Source organism: Mesitornis unicolor, unplaced genomic scaffold (assembly GCF_000695765.1).
Source record: "Mesitornis unicolor isolate BGI_N332 unplaced genomic scaffold, ASM69576v1 scaffold29136, whole genome shotgun sequence".
Lineage (NCBI taxonomy): Eukaryota > Metazoa > Chordata > Aves > Mesitornithiformes > Mesitornithidae > Mesitornis > Mesitornis unicolor.
Window position 1 is genome coordinate 46,186 of NW_010189449.1, and position 19,047 is coordinate 65,232.

The window sequence follows — 19,047 nt, forward strand, 5'->3', positions numbered from 1 at the left end:
TGTCATTTTTTCAGAGCACCTAATTCAATATGAAGGAATGGGAAGTGTGCTCTGCTTTTTTTTCTTTTTCACTTCCAGAAGAGTAATAATAAAGTTGAATATCAGTGGCAGCAGCAGGATATAGGAGGAGTGAAATGTAGTTTAAAAAGTGGGTAATAAGGAGTTTAGAAAACATTAGATAGGAAACTTGCTTTGTTATAGCATCAGCTGGCACACAGCAGTATTCTTTTAGTGAAATTAAACTGGTTTATTCTAGCTAGGAATTAACCTCCATGAGTTTTCTCTGTAATAAATGATTGACTAATTGATGTTTAGTCCTCTATGTTACTTATTTAGTGAAAGGATTCGTTGTTTTCAAAAACAGGGCCTCAAAAATACTCCATCCCCCCCGCCCCCGAGATAGTATGTAGGATAAATAGCCTTTGTTATAATAAATGCCAAGCACCCCTGAGACTGCTGAAATCTGTATTATTTCACTGCAGTTTTTTTACTGTGATTTAAGTGCTACATTTGTTGCAAATAAAACCAAACAGAAGTTGAAAATTGGGGAATTTTGACTGTTTTTTCTGCTTGTGCTCTTTCAGATGTCTTTGTCCTGCTTCGTTTCATGGACCAGACTGCCAGCAGACTAAGCACAGTTTCCATGGAAATGGTTATGCATGGTTTCGTCCCATCAGGCCTTGTTTTGAAAGCTCACTCTCTCTAGAGTTTATTACTGTGGTTCCAGATGGACTTTTACTGTATAGTGGTCCTTTAGCCAATCCAGAACCTGGGAGTACAGCAAACTTCATTGCAATAGGTACTTCTGCAAAAGTGTGTGAAAAAGATTAAATGTCTTTTGGGAATGGGTTGCCTGTGAACAGTGTAGTAGTCAGAGTATGAATTCTTGTCTTTCCATCTATTGAGATTATTTATTTTCTGGTCTGAAAATATTTTGAAACATTTCCTAATAGGTCTTTCTTCTTTCATGTTTATTTTTGTAGCCTAAACCTGTGGCTTTAGGTCCAGGTTGTAGGAATCAAGGGGAAACCAAAATAGACAGTTTGATATATTAAAAAAAATAATCCCCCTAGGAAAACTGTAGTGCTATAAAGGAATTTAGGTACTTTGAAGATAGGTATTACATGATTAATACAGTCTTAGTTGCATGTCATTCTTACTTAGTCTGGTGTGAAAACAAATCCACTTAAAGTGCTTTCAGTCTCGGGGCATTTTTGCACTTTCTTTTTTAAACAGGCAATGATTTGATGGATGAATCCAGCCCCAGTGTGCCACTGCAGGAAAAACTATACACAAGTAGAACTTGTTGCTTTATGTTGACACATATTTAAAAGGTTATGACTGCTTATTTTTTAAGACTTAATATACAAAATGCACACAGTGTGGTTTATGTTTCATATTTTCCTAATGAATGGAAAGGTAGTGTTGTTGGATATTGTTAATCATTAACCTCTTTTTTGCTTTGTTTTGCAGTTACTTGTAAATTTGGGTAGAAGATGGGAGGGAGTAAAACCTGCATGTATTAATTGTTTTAGAGCATTATATAACTGTAGATTGCTTATCAGGAATTAGTTTCAGTGTTTTGACAAAGAAATGACACAATCTAGAGTATAGAAATAAATACTGTATTGAATATTTCTGCATCATAGAAGTGATAGAATATAATTCTAGTTACTTGTAGTTATTTCTATAGTGAACCCCACTTTATGTGACTAGCAATAGCCTTTAAATCAGTACATTCACTAACTGCTAAAATATCCAAAATGGATAGATTCTCATAGCTGAATTTAATTTATTTCATGTGTTGAACTAGAACTCTCTGGGGGTATTCCAGTGCTGAAGATGAGCCATGGCTCAGGTTTTGTGGTGCTGCAGTTTCCAAGTCACCTGAATGTAGCAGACAAAAAATGGCATCAACTGGAAGTCCGAACCAATGGTCAGGTCGGTTATTTGATTTTTTCCACATCGAGATATTTCCAGTAGTATTTGCCTGTACAGAAACAAACAGGAGAGTAGAAAAAACAAACTGGATAATGATATGTGTTATTTTAATCGTGCTTGCAGATTTGATGAATAATAGGAATTTTGGGAGGACAGCATTGTCAATTCCCAACGTACTTGTGTTATAACCGATATTCCAGCATCAGTCAAATATTTTTTCTTGTTTTTTTAAGCTCTGCAGCATATGTGGAATGTGTGTAAAGGCTTAGTTGTGATTTGCACATTCAGTGTACACTTTGGACACTTAAATCAATTACCTATGCACAAAAAGCAAGTATTTATTTGCAAATGCAGTTACAGCTTTTGTGAAAGGGGTTAAACTACTCAGGAGCATAAATTCAGTGCCTTATTTTGTTAAGTGCTTCCATTTTGCTTTACTGCTTATTGCAAGGTGGAAAACAGAACACAAAAAGAAACCAACTCTTGTTGCTTGATGGTATGCAAAAAACCAAAATTATTTTATATAACTTGTTTATTGAATTTTACAGAAATCCTTACAGAAATTCAGTAATCCTGTGTTTTTTGACCTAGGAAGTTCGATTCACTTTGGATCATTGCAGTGCAGCTGTTGTTTCGGAGATAGAAGGAGTAGGCAAATGGCTGTCCACTGAAGATCGTACAAATTGTGAAGTCTTTGGGACTGTTCCACGAAAAACAAGGTACGTTTCTGGAGATTCACTGAAAGGCAGATCATTCTAAGGCCTTTGAATATTTTACCTATCAAATTAAATCAAAGTTATTAGTGACTAGGAGCATAAAAGCATTTTCTTTTCTCCAGGACCTTCTGGGCCAAGTCTGGACCTTAAAGCACTAAACAAATGTTAGGCAACCAGTCTTTGAGTAGTGTTGCAGTAGTGAATGACAACCCCAGAACACCATGTGGCTGGAGCTCTTCTGGGTACTGTGTACCATCCCTTACCTACAAGACCTATCTCACTTGATTTATCAAGTCACTGTAAGGTTGTTCTTGAAAATCTTATGAAAGTAAGCCAGTTGACTTTTTAATGGCAATAACTCTGGAGCCTCAACCAATGTTACTGTCTGATTGGAATAAGTCTGAGGACTCCTACTGACAACCTTTGGCGAACGTGTTAAGGCAGACTGACACATCAGGGTCTCTGGCTGATCCAAGGTTAGTGCCTTCATAGCAGCAGAGTCAGAGGAAGTGCACATCTATCTGTACCTCAGCTCTTCGCTTCACGGCCAGCTGTACTTGTATAAACTGCTGATTAAAGTAGGCTGCTGCTGGTGTGCCTGGTCGTGGGGCTGCAGAATCTCCTGATGAGTCATACAATCCATCTATGTTTTGATTTCCAGCAAAGTACTACAGCCAAGGTGTGATAATGACTCTGGTGGTTTAAATTGCTTGTACTGTTGAGTCAGCCCTTAGCCTCACTTACAATTGAAGAAGTTGGAAAGTCTTATTCAGAAAGCAGTTGTTACATTCAAAGCAGAAGGAGATGTTCAGTTGCGTTCTGCAAGGGTTTGGTTTCAGTATGCTTCAGTCCTTTAGACTGATGGTTATTGCTCTTGCTGATAACACGAAGCTGGGAGAAATGACCAGTATGTTGGAGGGCATGGCTTGGGATGAAAAATTTTCTCAGCAAACTGAAAATAGGACCTTGAAATACACTCTATTTTTCCTCTTCAACAAAGGGAAATGCATGTAAGCAGAAGTAACCAGCCTCACAAATACAGAGAAGGGAACAACTGCTAAGAAGCAGTAAAAGGTAGGGATGGTAGTCAGAAAGTCTGTCAACAATACCACGTTAATGTGAAAAAGGCAAGCACTACACAGTAATACCTCAACATGTGTTGATCTCTGTGACATGGAAAGTAATTCCTCCACTCTGGTTAGCACTGTTGGGCATCAGCTGGAGTCCTGGGTCCAGTTGGTTCACCACAGCGCAGGATGGATACGAACTGGATATAGTCCAGAGAAGAGCGATGACTATAATCAGCTTGCCTTGAGAATGAGACCTATAAAGAATGAAGGAATTGAGGTCACTTAAATGAGAGAAAGGAATACTGAGGAGAGATACGTAAGTCTCAGTGTATATAAAAAGTACAACAAAGAGGATTTAGACAATCTCTTTTGTACAGAGCCTTACATTACAGTGAAAAATATTCACGTTTTATTTTAGGGAAACCTTTGTACTAATAAAGATACTTGAGCTATGGAATAGATAGTCCCAGCAAGTGTGCTGATTAAGCCTTGTCAGCAGATGTATGAAGCCCTCCTGGTCATGAAAGGAACATACTACAAAGGGAAAAATATAAGAAGAAATTAAAACAAAAAATTGGCTTGATAACTCAGGGAAAAAGAAACTCTGTGAGGACCAAAATATGTGGAATTCTTTGCCTCAGAGAGATGAATGGGAGACATTGCAGAGCCTGAACATGTGTACTGTACCTTTTAGACCACATTGACCCAACTTTCATAAACATACAGTCTTTTACCATTTACCATTACTAACATTTACCATAAACAGTCTTTATTGTAGTATTCCTACAGTATAGGATGAACATGCGCACACAGAAGCACTTGAAGAACACGGTGTCTAGAATACAACAGCTATTCCAGGCTTGAACACAAACATACCTGGACTGTAATAGTGTCCCACAGCTTAACTCCCAATAAACTCCACTGTCATGTTTAAATAACGAATGACAAGGGCTGGCTTCTGCTCATTGACTGACTGTATTTCAGAGAAAGAAGTAGATAAAGCAGTTGCACTTTCGTTTCTTCATAAAGCTTTTACTATTTGGAAATGCAGTGTAGATGTTTATCTGTCTTATTATATAATGCCTATGTTTGGAGGTAAATTCACATCTATTTTTATTATTCATATAATTTTTAAAGGTATTTGAATGTGAACCATGTTCTACAGCTGGGTGGTGTAAAAGAATCACTACCATATTCCTACCCACAGTTGCTACACAAACACTTTTCTGGTTGTTTGCGCAATTTCATCTTGGATACTCAGGTAAGACAAGTGCAACATTTTGCTTTAGCAAAGGAGTAAACATCTTTATTAAATTTTTGGGAGATTTGTATTATATATGAAACTTTTGCTTCCGTTAAGCCTTTCAATGCCCATGTGCATCAGTGTAAAATACAAGAAAATTCTGGATTTTTCTGTCATAATTGGAATAACCACCTTGAAAAGTTATTTCTCAATTAGAAACAGATATATTTGTGAGCCAGAAACTGTGTCCTACTTCATACAGCTGTCTTCTAAGCTTCTTTGCCCATTCAGGGAACTTCTGAATGGCAGTTGTGTAATGGTGTATTTATGCCAGCTGTCTGCTTTGTTAGGACATATTAGAGGTTTTTTTGCTTTCATAGTCAGTTGAATTTATTCAAAGGCAAAATATGGTCTTGATAAGTTGAAACCTGAATGTCAAAAAGCAAATTTAGCATCTTAAACAATGCTGATGAAGAGCAGACTGTTATGTGGTGTATTTATTTCGGTTTAAGAACGAAGTATAAGTGTTTCTTACATAGTCTTTTGTGTCACACAATTTTCTCTTGAAGATATATGACCTTCAGTCTCCTGCAGAGTCCCTGAACAGCTTCCCTGGATGCACACTTACGGATGGGAGCTGTGAGACCATGGGGTCATCTTCCTGTGGTATTCATGGGAGGTGTCTTGGAGACTGGGGCTCTTTTACTTGTCACTGTTTGCCAGGTTACTATGGCTATCGATGTGATAAAGGTGAAGTCTGTTTTTCTGTTACAATTTTACAATACAGAAAACTTAAAATGTTTGCATGTAATGATTGCTGAGGCAGTTTCTGATGTTTGCATTGTGTTTCAGTGTAGTTGCCTGCAATTCTTTCAATTTCTTTTCTAATTCCCTTTGAGAAATTACTTTCTCAATATCAGATAATTTCTTTAGTCCTGAGGGTGTTTGTGCAATAACTGTATAATGGGGACTGTATGACAAAAGAATTGTGAACAAAATTATGTGTTCTCATCACAATTTTTTGAATGTGCATCTGTTAACACTTTCAGAAATCTCTAATAACCTAAAACTTAAATGTGAGTGCACCAGTACCACTTATTGTGTAGAACTAGAACTGTAAAACAGAAACTGGAAATTACTGCTCTGCTGATGTCTGGAAGAGACTATTGGCTTAAGGATCTGTGCTTTTGGTATGGTAGGATCCCTTCTTTAGCCTTCTTGGAGTCAAATTTTGCAGCAAAGACAACTATAAAATAATAGGTAGTGAAAAGTGGTTGTTGTGCTTAATATTTTGTCTGCAGTCTCTTCTTTTGTCTCAGTCAGAGCTGCTGCTTTCCTGCTGTCATCCTGTGTGAGCACTGGAAGGAGGAGCATTAGCAGGATGAAGTCTGGAGGGCAATCACCTTTACAGAGGGAGATGAAGTGGGAGAGTGACTGGGGAATTTGTGTAAATAGATAAAGGGACGTGTCCCAAAAGACAAGTTATGTCTCATGGATCCATGCTGTACATTACAATTTTGTCTTTAACTTTCAACTCTTACTATGAAAATAATGGGAACAAAATATTTCCCTCTCTAAACCATTTTGTAGAAAGGTCTTTCTCATGTCTTTTTAGTTGCCAAAGAATATACGTTTGGGCCAGGAAGTCACATTCGCTACCAGCTTCCCATCAGCGTGCCTGCCCGTAGGACGCTGTTTGAAGCCATGATTAGGACACGGCAGCCTGACAGTGTCATCACAAGCATGTTGTCTCGAAATAAGGATGAACACATCACCCTACAGGTGAGCAAGGCATCCCAGACAGTAATAGCATAAAGTGAAATCAATGCCAGTGAATAGTTAGCCCAGAGAAACATTGGCTTGAGAGTTCAAAGTAGAACCGAAAACATTATGCTAAGCACAAAAACTTTGGAATTTTTTAAATGGACAGTCACAGGTCTGATCCTTCACTTGAGATATTGACTGAACAACTGTGCTATCCTATTGGATTTCAAATGAATTTGTTGCCAGTAACAGTGAAGTGTAGTTTGCTATAGAGAATAGGATGAGTAGTGCCTGCCCAGGTGTCCTATTCAGCTGTGCTCACAAGTGGCTGGTTTTCCATAGTTCAGACCCTGCCAAGAAAGGTGCCTGCAGCTCTTCTAGTTATGTCACTCCTAAAATGGCAACCTGTTAATTTTTACATACCACTGGATGAGTCACCTCTTCAACTAAGTTTGTTTGAGCTGTCACTTCTACACTGACAGCTCAGATTTTCAACTATTTGCAGAACCCCATAGATTTGTCCAATTGTGAATTACACACTACTGTGAGTACACTGCTACCAGTATTTAGGTTGTCTAGTTCAGTAGCACCTGAATTATCTTTGTGTATGCGGTGTAAATATAGCCTAATTTTAAACAAATTCTTTAAGGTTAACGATTACACACAAGCCTTAGTTCAAGTAATGTGACAGTTACAGGTCAGTACAAAATGTCGTGATGACTTTTCTTTTCTTATTACTTTGTTACTTATCCACAAGGTTGTTCAGGGATTCTTAGTGGTCTCATATAATCTGGGTGATGGAGACTATTCTGTAAGCCTTCCCTCCTACCACATTGATAATGGTGAATGGCATCATATCACACTGGAGAGAAAGGAAAATGAGTTTACTCTTCGCCTTTATGAAGGAGGTGGGAAAAGAGAAGTTCTGAAAGCAGCAGGAATATACAAAGAGATTGTGATTGACCCCAGCAGCTTGGTCCTTGGAAACACCTACTCATTCAATCAAAACAAGAGTTTTCAAGGTGAGGAATTCTTGATCTCACTGTTGAGAATATGGATGTGTGAAAATGAAGGTTTATTAGTACTACATGGGCATATTGTGAGAAGCTTTCATGTTTATGTAGAGCCCAGAGTAAACAGATTTCTTGCATGACACTTTGCAAAAGGGACAAATGAACTGTTCTGACTACGAAAAAGGTACAGCAGAGAATTATGTGCAAATACTGTTAGCTGCTGGACTTGGAACAAAGATGGAAACCTCTTCACACAAGTGTGTGTGGAGTATTTGTAACTGGAGATCCACAAGCTTCTCCCAGGTGTACTGTGAACGGCTCACTGCAATAGACACACAGTGCTGGTTTGTTACGTGGGTCTATCTGGTCCATTCTGCAGCTGTCCCTCACTACTAAATACAACTGTCCCTGCGCTGAAAGGAATGTCTCTATTTTTTACGTGCATTACACAGCACACAACAAATCCTGGTTTATTACCTTTATGCACTACCTTTCTATTACTGGATTTTACAGTCACTCAGTTGAAGCATTAACTAAAATTAGAAATGGTTTATTGAGTTAGAGCTAACAATTTATACTCTTAGCAACTGAGTGGACAAAGTCATGATATCTGTTTAAAACAAACTAATCAGTTTTCAGCCTGGAAACTGAATAGTTACATGAAGGAGAAATAGAGAGAAATGTAAGGTTAAGACATCTATACAGCTTTTTACTCTGTCCTCAGCTGGCAACTCACCTCTCACCTAAAATCACAGTGTCAGTAATCCACAGTTACGCTGCACATCTTTTCAGCTGACAAAGAAGATGTACACCATTAGTTGGTTGAATGTGCCTGGTATCTTTATCACCTCCCTCTCCCGTGCCTTTCACCTCTTTAACCAGGTTCTAGTAAATCCATTTGAAACAAGGTGGTGATGTTTTCACCAGATAAAAGTATTACAGTGAGTAACACAAAAGTGCAAGGAGAAAATGTATAAAATGTATATGCATTAAATAGAATAACAACTTAAAACATAACTGTCTCATGAATGATTTAGAAAAAGATTGTTTGCTATTGCTTCACCAGAAATATTCCAATAACTAAAGCTTATGCTGAGAATGAGGGACCATATTTCGAAATTTTATTTATGGGAGTAGTAGTATTTGTTTTTAAGTAAATAGATTTAAAAGGTCAAATGGTCAATGAAGATAATTTTAATTAGGACAATTAAAGTTACTGTTAAGCAGCTGAAACTTTAGAGGCTTTGAAATTATAAAATATACTTAATTATGAAATGTACTTCAAGTTATATGCTTTTATGCTGAAGCATCTTGTGCACACAAAATTGTCACAGGTCTTCAGTACAAAATTTCTATCAGTGACCCAAGGATATTTCAGCATTATTTGTGGTTTGTTCTTCTATAAAGTCAAGCTGTAAACTACAATTAAAAATCAACCAAACACAATTTATACTGGTACACATTGAAGAATACAACAGATTTTCTGTATGTAACAGATTTTCCACAGTATGTGGACTTCTCTATTGAAAACGTAGTGAAGGGGTATGCGTTCTGCTGTCTCAAACACAAGCAGATAGGGGCCTGCAGCAGCACTTGGTTCCTGTGAGAAACACTGGGAATTTGGATGAAAACTGTAACAGATCCAGTCAAAAAATGAAGAATGCAATGAAAGTTTAGCTAAATTCAGTCCTAGATTTAAACTTTGGTAGCGTGGATCCTTTGTTAAACATAAACTGCCAGATCTTACAGCTGATTCAAATGATTCTTGCTGAATGGCTTTTAAAACAGTCCCTTTGTGCCTTGCCCCAGGTTGTATGAAAGATGTCAGATTTAATAACTACAGGATCCCTCTGGATACTCACGTGAAGGAGCTGGTGTCAGTACTAAGTGCCCAAGGCGTCAAAGAAGGCTGTTCTTCAGAGGCTTGTAGGAATAACCCTTGTAACCAGGAATTCATTTGTATTGATTTATGGATGATGCATGAATGCAGGTAATTGGTGGAAATAAAAGCACAAAATCCTCCAGATTCAGGTGGGAAAGGGTGGATGCTGAAGAGGAGTGCAACTTGAAGGCTGCTGCTGGGAATCTTACCAAATCGGTTGAACAGCAGTGAAACACTAAGCTAGATGCCTGCATAGGCACCAGGTTACTCAGAGAACACTGCTTTTAGGTACTACCCTCAGCTGATGTAATTACTGTATCTCCGTTGATTTGGTAACAATGTCAGCTGCCTGTCTTAACTGAAAATGTTCAAGAATAGCAGCAAATACAAATGTTTGTAAACCCTTAAAACCAGGAAAAGAGGGTCTGTTAGTTGGAGTGCAACGCTGGCACGGCCAGCTGTCTGGTGAAGCTCGTGCTGTGCAACGTAGCCATCCTTTCTTTTGTTAGTGCCTGACTTCTTATACAGTCTTGAGCTGTCACCTCGGTTCCCTTATGGGCCACTCGACTTGAATTAAGCACAGAGTTCTTGTGTGTGGCTGGGGCTGAGTTCAGAGCAATACTAATTCAAGTTGTGCTCTGGAGATGGACACTTTAAGCGTTACTGATGGCCACTGTCCACACAAATGGAGTTTTCTAGAGATTTTTTTTTTTCCTGGAAATTCACTGTGATGGAAACACAAAGAACATAGCATAGCTTGTGCTGCCTAGACAGCACTGCAGACCCTAATCCAGCTAGTTCTGTTTTCATGTGGGTAACCTTGCAGAAGCCAGCAGAACTATGGAGTGCTGGAAGCCCCAGGTGTAAGGGTTTAAAGCCATGGAGCTCATTGTTTTATGACTGCTTCAGAAAAGACTGCAATCCTGTAATTATTCTAAGTAACTTCTTCTAGCTACTTCAGAAACTGTATACAGAGTGTCCCCAAAGACTGTTTTAAAGTCTTAAATGCTGTCTTTCATGCCTACTTTTCTCAAAGTTTAATGGTTTCATTTTGCCTTCCATCTTTCCAGTTGCCCTCCGGGACACATGATTATGGAGAATGCCACGGGCAGACAGTGTGTCTACACTGCGTGTGCTCAGAGGCCCTGTAACTATGGCACTTGCATCTCACAGTCACCAACCAAGTTCCGATGTCACTGCCCTGATGGCTACACTGGACGTCACTGTGAAATCACACTGGCTATCTTTCACAAGGATACAGGCCTGAGCTTTAGTTCCATGTTTGCCATCTGCATTTGCTTTTTGGCATTGTTAGGTAGTTATGGCAACTACATCTTGTATTACCTTTGGTGAACTCGTTTATCCATCTTGTCCTGACTATTCATCATCTCATTCTCCTGCTGACAAACTCAGTTTCCTAATGGAGACATGACTCTGCCTTCATTTCTTTGCCATGGTCTCAGCTCCATCAGTAATTTATTTTCATCCCTGTGTCCATGTATTGCTAAATGAATCAACATTTGAGAGCTATGGAAAGCTCTTGCAGTTTTATTTTCTGCACATTTTTACTTCATTGCTAAGGAACTGTTCAGATGCATAATTGGAAGCAAATTCAATTGAACAGCAAGAGTGGAAATTACTACCACATAAGCATTGTGTGAAACACTACTGAGCATGAAACAGATGTTTCAGTCTAGGAGAAATGCAGTGCCCAATAGGAATACCCTTGGTCAGATGGGAGCAGCCTCTTGTGTCTTGCCAGTTGTGTCACAGTCCCTAACAGCTGCTTTTGGCTTTCCCAACCATTTTCAGGCTTAGGCAATGGGTCTCAAAAAGAAGAGGAAAGACAAAGACGGATCTCACCAGTGAGGAAGGATCACATCTTTGAGTCTTCCTTCGTTATTCAAATTTCAGGAAAGTTTGCCTGAGTAGGGACATAGGATTTTTCTCATGGCTTGCAGTGTTAATTAAGCTTCATTCAGAAGTCATAGTAAGAGTATGAAACTGTATTGTGGACTATTTTGAATCTATCTGTAGCCACCTGAAACGCCATCATTTTCCCCAACGCTGCTAGATACTCTACTTGCCATGGAAATACAAACAGCAAATAAGGTGGGCAGCTAACTGGTTTCACAGCTTTTGGAATGCCAGTTAGGTGAAGCTGATCAGAGATGATGATGTTAAAGGAGGGGGTTTTGCTGTGTCAGAGCAGTTTTACTGTGAGCTGACTTTGTGTTGCTGCCTGTGCTTGACTGAACTTGACTGAAGAAACGCAACAAGATCTTCTACCTAACAATCCTCCTAAGCTTTCAGGTCTAAATTATGAGTCAGAAACAGTGTTTTTTAACCAAGTGGTGTGCACTACTGTGAACATTTTAGTAGATGTAGTTAACAATTGTATTATCACACAACTGTAACTTTTTTAGGAGAATTTTTAATAAAATTCCTTCTTCTCAAAATTTCAGATGCCCTTTCTCTTAGACAACTTCCAGAAAGTGGTAATGCACTTAGAAGTTATTAATTTATGCAACTTTTAAAGTTTATAAGTTTCCAACAGACTAGAAAAGCTGCTTTTCTGACATCTGATTACATCTTTTAAATTCAAATATGGAACTGTTCTGTAGGTAAATCAATACAAGGGTGGCTTCATGTTGGTTGGATATCACTGAGCCTTCCCCACCCCTCCCTGTCAGGAGGAGACTTCAGCTCCTTTTGTTCAGTTAAAGACACTGATTCAGAGCTTGCAGCTGCCCTAATGCTAACACTATGGCTCAAAGAAACAATAAACTTCAGAGAGTGCTTTTAACGACAGCACTGTGTAATGCCAGGATCTTGTGATCCTCAGCAGAAAATCAGGTATCTGTATGGAGGAGATGCTGTCTTCAGTGGAGGTACTTCTGGTTCAGACTCTTGTTACACTCTTGGAACTTGGCTATGTTAATCTTAAGTGTTGACTTTCTACTAATGGTCACTGTAAAAGACCAGGACAGACGTAGAACATTAAAAGATGATCTCAAAGTCAGCTCAGCTAAAAAATGACTGTCAAAAAGTTATTACATGTGTGCAAATCTGTATGACACGTTCTGTTAATAGGGAGGGGCAAGGAGGACGAGGTAAGTACACCTCAAATGCACTGACTCAGCTCATAGGGGGTAGCTACATGGCACAGTGAGGGCATAGACCTCCATGGGCACCAGTGTCAGACCCAGGCTCATCTAGACGCTGCTCCACAGAACTGCACTGCCGTGCAGATACTCTGTAAGAGATTTGAGTCTCTTCAATTCACTGTATTGTTAGTTAACGGTATCCAGTGGTTTGAGGTCTTACTGTGAGCTTTTATCAATTTTTGTAGAGTTGGTACCACAGTGGTACAGAAGTTTCTATTTACATAATGTTCAGTATCTGATGTTGAAGCTTTACAACTGCCAGTGTGTAAAATACACCTAAGCATTTAAGAAAAATGTATAAATCCATTGATGCTAAGGCAAAATGTGCCTGATTTTTTTTCTAGTAAAGTGTGTAAAAGTAATTTCCTCTTTTGTCTCATGTCTTCTTGTGCTTAATTTCTGTGTATCTGTTACTGTCAACACACTGCTACCTAAGTGCTATTCTTTAGTATACGTTTTCTGTTCTAAAGTTTAACATTAGATAGTTCTCTGAACACTACTTGCGTCATTAAGTTCTTCAATTAGTTGTGCTTAAAACAACTTCATTGTTGTACTTTAAAGGATATTTTAAAATGCTCTTTAAAGGCCTTTTCTTCAGTCTTTGATGTTCACTTACTACATTGAAGAATGCAAAAATCACACATTTGCTGAGAAACAGAACTGCAGCCTTGCTGGCCCTGGCTGCAGACCGGTGCTGCAGCGCTCACACAGAACGGCTGCTGCCCCAGCCACCCTGCGGCACTTCTAGATAAATGTTTTGTGTGTTGCTGAATGCTGTTCTGTTTTGCTCCTGTGTGTTTACACAGCTCTGTTCAGTGCTGTATTCTTGTGGGCTCACTGGAAGAGTCACAAAGGTCTGACCAGAGGAGTTCACCACGTATCTCCGCATCATGAGGATCTGGAGGACATCAGAGAAAATATCCTCAACTACAATGAAGAAGGGGGTGGGGAACAGGACCAAGTAAGGATCATTGTATTACGCTACAATTAAGAGGGGACTGGTGGCTCACCACACTAATGAAAATGTATTTTAGGCTTTTCCTATATAACTGAGGCCCTTAGCCTTTGTTCTGCTGATTCATTACTGCAATTGGCAGATGAATTATTTGCAAGGTTATGTACACAAGGGTGCATGTTTCTTAAGTGGAGATAAGTGCCTATCAATTTTTAATTTGTCTTAAAGCAAGTGGTCCTGTGAGAATATAGATTTAAAAATGTTTGTAGCGTAAGTTTAGCAGTAAAGGACTCAGAACTGATGTTTCTGGTTTCGTGGCTCAGGAGGTGCTGAGGTTCTCAGTGGTAATTACTGCTGTATCACTGCGGGCTTGGAGAGCCTGACATGAACTGCTCTTATGGGCAGTCTGCTCATAACAGCAGTGATTCAGACTTGGTAAGAAACTGAGGTGCTGCATTTGTTCCCCTTAAACCCTGCAGCACATGGGGGTTGTGGAAGAACCTTTCTGCATTGTTCTGCTTGTGGGAGAAATACACTAGTAAACACAAGCCGAGTTTATACTTACAGTAGACCAGATTATACCCAAACCAGATAATATTGTAATTTCTGCTAGCTGTTTTAAGGATTTCTACATGTTAGTTTAAGCCAGAACTTTGAAAGAAAAGTGCAGATATTATAGATGGGTAATTTAAATAGATTATTTGCTGACCCATAGATGTTTGCCATGTTTAAAAAAATGTAAGGAACTTCATTGCCACCTTTGAAAGTGTTCATTTCATGGATTCGAAAGGTGGTGTGACTCTGCAGAGGTAGTAATAGTCAGGGCACTGATGTGATGGATGAACAAAGCCAGTGATTAAAATACAAAATTGAAATGTGACCTGTCCCCAAATTCCAAATATCTTCAAGAATTGTTCTGTTACAAAAATACAGAGTGTTTTACATTCTAATTGTGGAGTATCCTTAATTTCTTGATGAATTAGTGTGAACATCATAAATACAGGGATATTTTCCATGTGGTAACATAGACAGCTATATGCATAAATCCTGTTTTCCCTAATAAGATTATCTTCCTCTGCAACACTTTGCAATTTTACACCCACCTCTGTAGACTGAGATCCACAGTTACTGTATGACATGTTTAATTACTTTTGGAGAGTTCTTAAAATACACTCCTTATTTAAACACTGAAGGAAATTAGTGACTTGATGATCTTCATCTGAGACTGTCTTGAAGAAATGCTGCTCGGAGAGGAGCCTCTGGGGGTTCTGTATACTGTTCCTAAATGACTCCAATTTTACAGTTGCTGGGATTGCAGCTACAACTTTCCAGTATTGTTTTTAATACATAATTCTTTGTCTGGATTTTTAAAAAAACCCAAAATACTACAGTTAACTACAATACGTTAATTGTATTCTAATGTTACCTTAACAGAAGGTTCGCGAGGGTGCTTGGGCAAGAGTTTTGTCTTTGCAATGTCAGTGGAAGGTAGGACTATAGGGACAAGAGGCTGTCTCATGAAGGAGTTTCTGCACCTGAAGTAAAACTACCCCTCAGAGAAATTAGAGGAGTTCATAAAAATTGTAGTAGATGTGCACTGTTATGTGTGCACTTAATGCAGCTAAACACCAAATGTTGTTAAGAGCCAGCTCTGGAGCTAGAGGCAAGGATCGATTTGGGTTTGTAGAATGCCAACTAAGAATGGGGTACAAACAGCAGGAACGTGTCATTGTAATGAACAGCGGGTAGTAGTGAAGGATGAGTTTAATATCGCCCAGTTCACTGAAGGGATGATCCTGAAGTCTGTATTTGGACAATATCCCATAAAATCTCATATGACTAAAAGCTGCCATGTTTTATTGATTACACTGGTAGCCATGCTGGTACAAACTGCCCCTCGTGGGATCACAGGGTAGCTTACACTTGGAACAAGCCTGAGAGAGGCATCTGCACTGCAGGTCTCGCATTGTTCATCACTAACAGGATTTAGTCTTACAGTCCCATCCCAAACTGCTGAACTACAAATGCAGAAAGATTTCTTTTAACATGCTCTCTGTGAATATCCTTTCTCACCTTTGTTGCCAGAGGTGGTATCAGTGTTTAATAATGATAAAATGTTCAGATCTGACTTTCGGAACAAAATTTGGGGCATTTCTATAATTTTTATTTAACTTCTAATATGAAATCAGACTCAATTTTGAACCTGACTGCAGGCTGCACAGGTGTTCCTCATGCATCCTCATCTGCTTGGTGGGTTTTGGCTTTTTAGGCACATTGTAGGCAGCAGAGTGAGTTGAACAAGCCAATCTCTCATGCGTTCACACCAAATGGGCTGCCTGGGGGTTGTTCCTTCTTTATTTGCACTAGAACATGAAATTTTGGGACCTATAGAGAATACGAATTTAACGTGAATGGTTTCTCACTCCAGGACGGATACAACATGGCCGAATTGCAGGTGTCTATTCAACCCAGCCCAGCCTACTCCCTCTGCAAGAAGAGACAAAAGCCAACAAAACTGAACAGGTTCTTTAGCGATGCGCCCCCCAGCATGCGGGAGCAGACCAAAATGTCAGCGACTACAGAAGCCTCCTTTCCTGGTGGAGACTTTGGCCAGTACTTGTCAGATGTTGTCAGAGATGCTGACCGCCACCCCCAGGCTGTGCCCCAGGACTCGCTGCGGGTGTTTTGCACTGAAGGAGAGGGCTCGGTTGCCAGCAGCCTCAGTGCCCTGAGCTACTCTGGGCTGGAGGAGGGTACAGTGTATGATGACATTAAAGAGTGGGGACCAAAGTTTGAGAAACTGAGTGAACTGTACTCACACACAGATGCAGAAGACCTGTAGGTTACCAAGTCTACTATTTGCAAAGTTCTGGGAGCAAGGTTGAGATAGTTTTTCATGCTCTTGCTATGTACTACCTGTCCCCCCCCTTTTTTTTATTCCTGTTATGAGAGGCTGTCAAATTCCCACTAATGAGCCACAATTTGCATCTAACTGAAAAATTTAGTAGTAGCAGCTAATCCTGAGACATTCTAGACATTTCCATTTGGGGTTATAAACTTACAGGGAGAAGTTGGGGTATTTAGTCATTCACATACAGTGTTTAAGAAAGTTTTTTATGTCACTAAGTTAATAAAGGACTCTTTGAGAGATCCTGTGTACATAAGCTAAGAAGGTGCTCAAAGCATGAAGCAAGCATGCTGTGTGTACTGGTTGCAGTAGGATCTTTAGCAGTTACTTGGAAAAAACCCCCACATTGTCTTTTTCTTGTGGAGATGAAGTCCACGTTGTGTTATATCCACCTTGTTCCCCTGACTGAGCCTCAGGTACAGCACCTGCTCATAGAGCACAGCGCAGGTGAGAGTCCACAGACCCAGGTAAAGGAACAGAGCTGCATGGATGGTGAGCTTTAACTTTGGTTGTAAGTTAATGGAATCCCTTTATACTGTTGTATAAACGCAGAAACTGAATTCAGGCACAACACACCAAGTCAGCTGCTTGCAACTAAAAGCTTCTCTTAAAAGGCCAGGTTTTCTGAGACACTAGCTCTGAAGTCACTAGTTGGGAATTTCAGTAGCAAACACCACTGGTCACCATAATCTCTCTTTCCCTGTGGGGTACTAAACTGAGCCTAAACGAAGAACCAGCCTGAACCATGTCATTTGCATCTACAAACCTGTCGCTTGTGCTTTGCTAAACCTCCTTTCACAGCAGCGTTGCCAGAACAAGGTTTGAGAGGCTGCAGAGTGACTGTTTTCACAGAAGCACTGACCAGCTCCAGTTGTAGCCAGGTAATGCCTCGCCAGGGAGAGCTGGCTGGGGATACAGGAGCATTTTCAGCGAAGGAAAAATCCAGCATCCCTTGGATGTCATTAAAATACCAAGTGTCTGTAGGATGTCAGAAGACTGAAGGTCTTTCCTGTATCCAAAAAAAACCACAAACTTCACCCAGCACTGGGAGTTCTAAAACTAAAATGCTGTGATAAAGAAAACGCTGCCAAAAATCTAATAACTCAGAGATTATAATTTTCTGAAAACCATGAATGCTAGAGCGTAATAATACAGGTTTTCCCCAGATACATTTTAGTAGAAAATAATAATCCACTGAAGAGAGAGAAACACAGAGAAAAACTACCACCAGTTGCAGGGGGAATGGAATAGTCTGCTCTGAATTATCGGTGACTTTTCCTCTCTGTTTAGTGCCCAGCTCGTATTCTGGATTTTTTTTTCCAACTTGACAATATTTGCAAGAGAGAAGGCTCCATAAAATTATTATTTTTTTTAAATGGAGAACACTTGTATATGTAAATGCAGTAAAGTGCAGCAAGAACTCAAATCTTATTTTGTGCTGTTTCTTTATATAATATGTAAATTATATATATAATCACTTATAATAGGAATATATCATATAGATTCTAAGATAATTTGCTTCATTAAAACAAAGCATAAAACAATGTATTCTAAAAGACATTAAAACTGCCTTGCTTACAGTTGTATCAGTAGCTTGTTTTGGGAGGTCTGTCTTTTATTTTGCTATATGTTACACAAACGTAAATGAATAGGTCATTGCAGTCTGTAGGCCAGATTAACCTGCACATTTTCCAAAGGAGAAATGGTCACACAGTATCTTGCTCTTGCATGCATCTGTGACACACTTTGGAAAAATTTTGAGGACACAATGGTTACACACTGCAGGTAACGGGGCCTTTTCATCTGGAAAAGCTAAAAGCCGGTTCTACCGATGCCTAATAATTCTGACTCACAGATGACATAGTCTGTGGGTTTTAATTTCACTGCTACATTTACCTGTGAGAAAACATAGGCGAAAATATCTTGAAATGTTTACAAGTCAGGTATGTCAGCTTCTGTACTTCATGATCGTAGCAGTCACAAACAGGACATGAAAAATGAAGTGAATATATATTATGCACAAAAAATCTGTTCCTTCCCCAAACAGCAGTAATTTGTCTGCATACCTTGTGTTCTTTCCATAACTATGGATATGCTGTCATTTTGGCTGGTTTTAATTTAATTTAGCTTGTAAGCTCCTTGGGACAAGGGCTGTCTTTATTTGCCTGTGAAGTGTCATGCATATCTAAGGCACCACATAAATAATAAATAACCCTTCTCTGTATGATGTCTCTTCCTTGCATATATTTAAGGTTAACTGAAGCTTGGAATCAACTGAGTTATTTCTCAGATATTTCCACAGACGTGTGCCACACATGCTGTTCTGTCTGCAAAGCTGGAGGAAGCAGCAGTTGCTTCTGAAGGATGCGTGGACTTGGGCTCTGGTCA

At 39.4% G+C, this 19,047-nt stretch overlaps 1 protein-coding gene across 1 annotated transcript in view; it reads left to right on the forward strand.

Annotated features, from left to right (window-relative positions):
• The window catches only part of LOC104541923 (neural-cadherin-like), a 47,290-nt gene extending 30,697 nt beyond the window's left edge, over window positions 1-16,593 (forward strand). The window contains exons 22-32 of the mRNA XM_010186088.1: window positions 585-799; window positions 1,814-1,941; window positions 2,533-2,660; window positions 4,865-4,988; window positions 5,540-5,720; window positions 6,586-6,752; window positions 7,492-7,756; window positions 9,557-9,737; window positions 10,700-10,944; window positions 13,603-13,757; window positions 16,180-16,593. Of these exons, the coding sequence (XP_010184390.1) occupies window positions 585-799; window positions 1,814-1,941; window positions 2,533-2,660; window positions 4,865-4,988; window positions 5,540-5,720; window positions 6,586-6,752; window positions 7,492-7,756; window positions 9,557-9,737; window positions 10,700-10,944; window positions 13,603-13,757; window positions 16,180-16,593 (2,203 nt within the window). The remainder of the gene's footprint in view (window positions 1-584; window positions 800-1,813; window positions 1,942-2,532; window positions 2,661-4,864; window positions 4,989-5,539; window positions 5,721-6,585; window positions 6,753-7,491; window positions 7,757-9,556; window positions 9,738-10,699; window positions 10,945-13,602; window positions 13,758-16,179) is intronic.
• Window positions 16,594-19,047: the final 2,454 nt, after the last annotated feature.